The 4,363-nt window shown below is 60.9% G+C and overlaps 1 protein-coding gene across 1 annotated transcript in view; it reads left to right on the top strand.

The window, feature by feature from the left end:
- Positions 1–4,363, top strand: part of TLX1 (T-cell leukemia homeobox 1) — a gene marked incomplete at its 5' end in the record, with an annotated part of 4,957 nt that continues 594 nt past the window's right edge. Inside the window, 2 exons of the mRNA XM_010859606.1 lie at positions 1–106; positions 2,169–2,370. Of these exons, the coding sequence (XP_010857908.1) occupies positions 1–106; positions 2,169–2,370 (308 nt within the window). The remainder of the gene's footprint in view (positions 107–2,168; positions 2,371–4,363) is intronic.

Below are 4,363 nucleotides of genomic sequence, written 5' to 3'. Positions count from 1 at the left end.
CCCACCGTGCCCTCCGTGCCTGCCGTGCCGGGCGTCAACAACCTCACCGGCCTCACCTTCCCCTGGATGGAGAGTAACCGCAGATACACAAAGGACAGGTTCACAGGTGAGTCCGGCCCGCGCGCGCCCCGCCTGGCCGCGGCCCCGGCTCTCCTCTACCCCTCCTCCGCCCCGGGGCTCCCCGCAGCCCCCTCTGCGCGCCCGGCCGCCTGGCTCCTCTGGGTGCTTCCCCCAAGTTCTGCCACCCGCCGCCTCTCTCGCGGAATCGACTCGCTGGAAGAGTTCTCCAAGCCTGGGCCCCTCTTCGTCTCTCCCACAGGACCCCGTACTCTGAGAAGTTCTCCCTGATCCCTTCTCGGAGTCCCTGGGCCGGTCAGGCGAAGGGAAGGGGTTGTAGCGTCGGTACTACCTTCTGCCGGCCTTTGGGGCTCAGGGATCTTGGAGAAAGGGGCGCGAAGTGAACAAACTGTTTCTTCCGTCCTGGCAGACGTTGTCTGGCCGAGGCGGCGAACCCCAGAATCAGACTTAAGGAAAACAGGTTCCCCACCTTCCTTTCCCTACACACACACACACACACACACACACACATACACACAGGCACACACATTTCGCGCTCCAAGGTCCAGTGCCCGTCGCACTGCCCGACCCGATAGAGACCGTGAGCCGGAGTTAAGCCGCAGAGCTGGCCGGCCTTTCTTCCCGGACTGCGGGCCCCGTCCTGGTCAGTGGCAGCGACTAGGCTGAGCTGCCTGCTTCATTTTCGTTCTGTCCGGGCTCGGCGTCCTCCGCTCTGGGCCCAGCCTCGTTTCCTCTGGCGTGAATAATGCACCGGCCAGGCCCGTGATCGATCGGCAGCCGAAAGAACCCCTGGGACGATAACGCACTCGGCCGCGGCAGTCTGCCCTCCTCTCCGCTGCCTACTCTGCGCCTTGCTTCTGCTCGCCTCGGCTCCCTCCGCTCCTGCTTCCGCTCACGGCACTCAGCTTTTGCTCCTGAGCGGGTCCTTTTCCACGCCGCCTCACTTCCCGCCGCCCCTAGCGTTCCCTGGATGCGAGACTGCGATCTTCCCGCCAGGCCAGGCCCCCAAGTCCGCTGGGAAACAGCCCTGAGTTGAGCCTGGGTTCCCGGCGGGGCCTTAGAGAGAGAGGAAGCAGGAGGCAGAGGCCGCTGCCTAGATCGACCACGACGTGGGATTCCCGTGGGGCTCGGGCTCCAGGGCCCAACGGTGGAAGGGGAATAGGCAGTTAAGAGCTAGACCCTGGGCTAGCGTCGTGTTCCAGCCTTGAAACGTTGGCCCAGATTCTGGTCAGTGGCAAAGAGAGGTGGAGGAAAGCAGAAGATCCATTCGCTCTGGGCCTCAAGAAGGGCCCCTGTGCCCCAGCCCAAGTCCTCTCAGTCCTGGGGAGGCAGGGCCTAGTGCCCCGTCCTACTCCCCCAGCCAGGCCAAGCTAATCTTAAAGGGCCCTGAAGGAGCACCACCAGCCCCCCCAGCCTGGAACCACTGGGAACCCAGTGGTGGAAAGGTACTCCACATAGCCCACTGAGGGGAGCCACAGCCTGCCCTAACCTTGCTTCAGCCCCAAAGAAGGCTCGGAAGGAGTTTATGGCTGTCACCTTAGGCATCTGTCTCTGTGCCTGTGCTTGTCGTCTGTGTTAGCTTTTCTGGGTTTATAGATCTCTCATTTGTCCCCTGTTGTATGTGATGTGTCTGTATGTTGGTGTGTAATGGAGGCCTCAGGGCAGGATCCAGGATTCCTGGCCTTGACCAAGGATGGTCTCTTACTGTTGAGCAGCTTCTCTGAGGCTGGAGGCCTGGGGCTATGGGAGGAATGCGACCTTTAGCTCGCCTCAGACATGCCCCTCAAAAAGACTGCATCTGTGTTTGATGGGCACATAGGAGCCCAGGGCTAGGGAGGCCTCTGTGGTGGCAGAGGCTGCGGAGTCGGCCCGGCTGGCCGCTGGGTGGGGGGCCATTTCAGGCCACAGGCTTGAGCTGAGGGCTGACAGGAGGACCACCGCCCTGCTTCTGGGGTCTAGCCGCTGGGCTCGCTGACTCGCGGGGTGTCGGGCCTGGGACGCCTCCTGACGCTCTGCCGCTTGCCTCTGCCGTCTGTCTGTCTCTCCCGCTCCAGTGGCCCTCTCACCCTTCACTGTAACACGCCGTATAGGTCACCCCTATCAGAATCGGACGCCCCCCAAGAAGAAGAAGCCGCGCACGTCCTTCACGCGCCTGCAGATCTGCGAGCTGGAGAAGCGCTTCCACCGCCAGAAGTACCTGGCCTCGGCCGAGCGCGCCGCCCTGGCCAAGGCGCTCAAAATGACCGACGCGCAAGTCAAAACCTGGTTCCAGAACCGGAGGACAAAGTGGAGGTGAGCTGGCGGGGCGTGGGCGGCACAGTCTCTGGCTCCAGGCCTCTCCTGGGGAGTTCACACTCCTTCGATCCCTGCCTTCCGATGGATGGTTCTGGTTCGGAGGAGCGGACCGCTCTGCTAGGCTCGAGGGGAGTGGGAAGCAACCGTGGCCGATGACTGGATGGGGCCGGAGAGCCCCCTCTGTTTTGCTTTCTGGCTTTCTGGCCGGCACACTCAGTGCGGTGGTAGACGCGGCTGGTCTCTGCCGCTGCTTGGGGTATACGTCTGGATTTAAGCAGTCTACGCCGTCTGGGCTTCCGAGATCAGCGAGTCCTGAGGGACTTTTTGTTTGCGCAGACTTACGCGTACATGCCTCTTCTATCCTGGAGACCGGAGGCAGAATAGCACGCTCTCAGTTTCTGCGCCCCAGCCGGGGCTCCTGCTAGAGCGCCTGGGGCCCCAGACCGCGAGCCTGGGCCCTGCTGTCTCCCTCCTCCCTAGACGCCTGGCCTGGGCGCAGCAGGTCCCCCACCGGGGAAGGGGAAAATCAATCTGCGCCGCCTGCGGCGGGGTTTCCGAGGGTCCCACTGAAAGGGGGATCAATCAGGAACAGATGGGTATGTGTGTGTAAGAGAGAAACATTTTCTCTTATCCCGTCACACACCCACAGCTACACTCGTTTTCCCCACAAGCAGGCGCTTTCTTCGGTTGAACCCTTTTGCACCCCTGCATCCTCCCGCACATTTGGCCCGCCTGCTGGTTCCACACACGCCGGGAGTTTCTTGCTAGCTCAGGTCTCAGGCGGGAGAGCAAGAGAGTCTGGGAGAAGTCCCCGGCGCCGGGCAGGGAGGGCCTGGGCCCGGAGGAAGGAATTGGAGTTTCCTCTTTTTCTGAATGAAGGCGAGGAATCTGCCTGAGATTCCGCCACCGTGGCCACAAAGGAAGCCACTGCCCCGCGAGTCTGTTCCCCCTCTCCCCACATTCCTGCTGCTGGGGAAGGGGTGGGGGACGCAGCTCAGACCTCTGGAAAGCTAGGGAGGGAGCAAGGACTGGATGGGGGAGGGGGGAACGCACTCGGGTTCCCAAGGCAGATCCGAGGCTACGGCCTAGGGGAGGGAGTCAGGCAAGCCCGTGGGGGTGAGCGCACAGAGAAAATAGTATAGCAGGCTTAGAGAAACTGATACACAAGGTGGGGGCAAAGATAAACACCCCACCCAGGGAGAAAATAAAACATAAAGTGGACTTCCCTGGAGGCGAAGAAGTCTTATGTATAATAAAGGAAAGCAATAGATTAGGGAAACCTTCATTTTCGTTTCAAACAAATTCCCTTAAATTCTGAGAGAAGGAAAGGGGTGGGGTGAGAGAAAAACCAGAGAAAAAGACACAAAGCCTAAAGAAGAGAAATAGTTTGAAATTCAGGAAAGAACGGGCAGACGAGAGACAGAGCGAAAAGGCAAGAAAGGGCGGCGAGAAGAAGGTCGGCGTCGCTGCTGGGAGAGGCCCTCTCGCTGGCTTCGCTCGCCTTCATCGATCGCCTACAAATTGCTTCTGGAGGCCCCGGGGACTCCCATTAGGTCTGTCCACCTTAGAGACAGACGTTTGATCTCAGTTGACTGGGTGGAGGGGAGGCATTAAATGGAATAAGTGAGTCATCGCCTCCCTGGACCGCCTCGGAGGAAGCCAGTTGGTCCGGCGGGAATCCCGGCCAGCACAGGGCTTGGCACAGGAGGTCTGAAGTCTGGGAGAGATTCTCAGAGAGAAAGGGGGTGAAGAGGTCCATCGTGGCAGCTCACATCCACTGGTCCCTGCCTCTGCCCTGGACTGATGGGGAGGGTGAGACCGCTCAGACTTGGGAAGGCTCCTGGTCTTCCTCGAGTCTGGGGAGAGGCAAAATGCCACCCTAGCCCTGCTTGTGCCTTCCAAGGCCAGTGAGGGTGTGGGCCCTGCCTGGAGCCAGAGAGCCCCAACTGCTTGGGCCTAGCGGATCTCCCTACAGCTCCCCCAGAGTACC

The sequence above is a fragment of the Bison bison genome, unplaced genomic scaffold (genome assembly GCF_000754665.1).
Source record: "Bison bison bison isolate TAMUID 2011002044 unplaced genomic scaffold, Bison_UMD1.0 scf7180017864456, whole genome shotgun sequence".
In the NCBI taxonomy this organism is placed as follows: Eukaryota; Metazoa; Chordata; class Mammalia; order Artiodactyla; family Bovidae; genus Bison; species Bison bison.
This window is presented reverse-complemented; position numbering and strand designations above follow the sequence as displayed.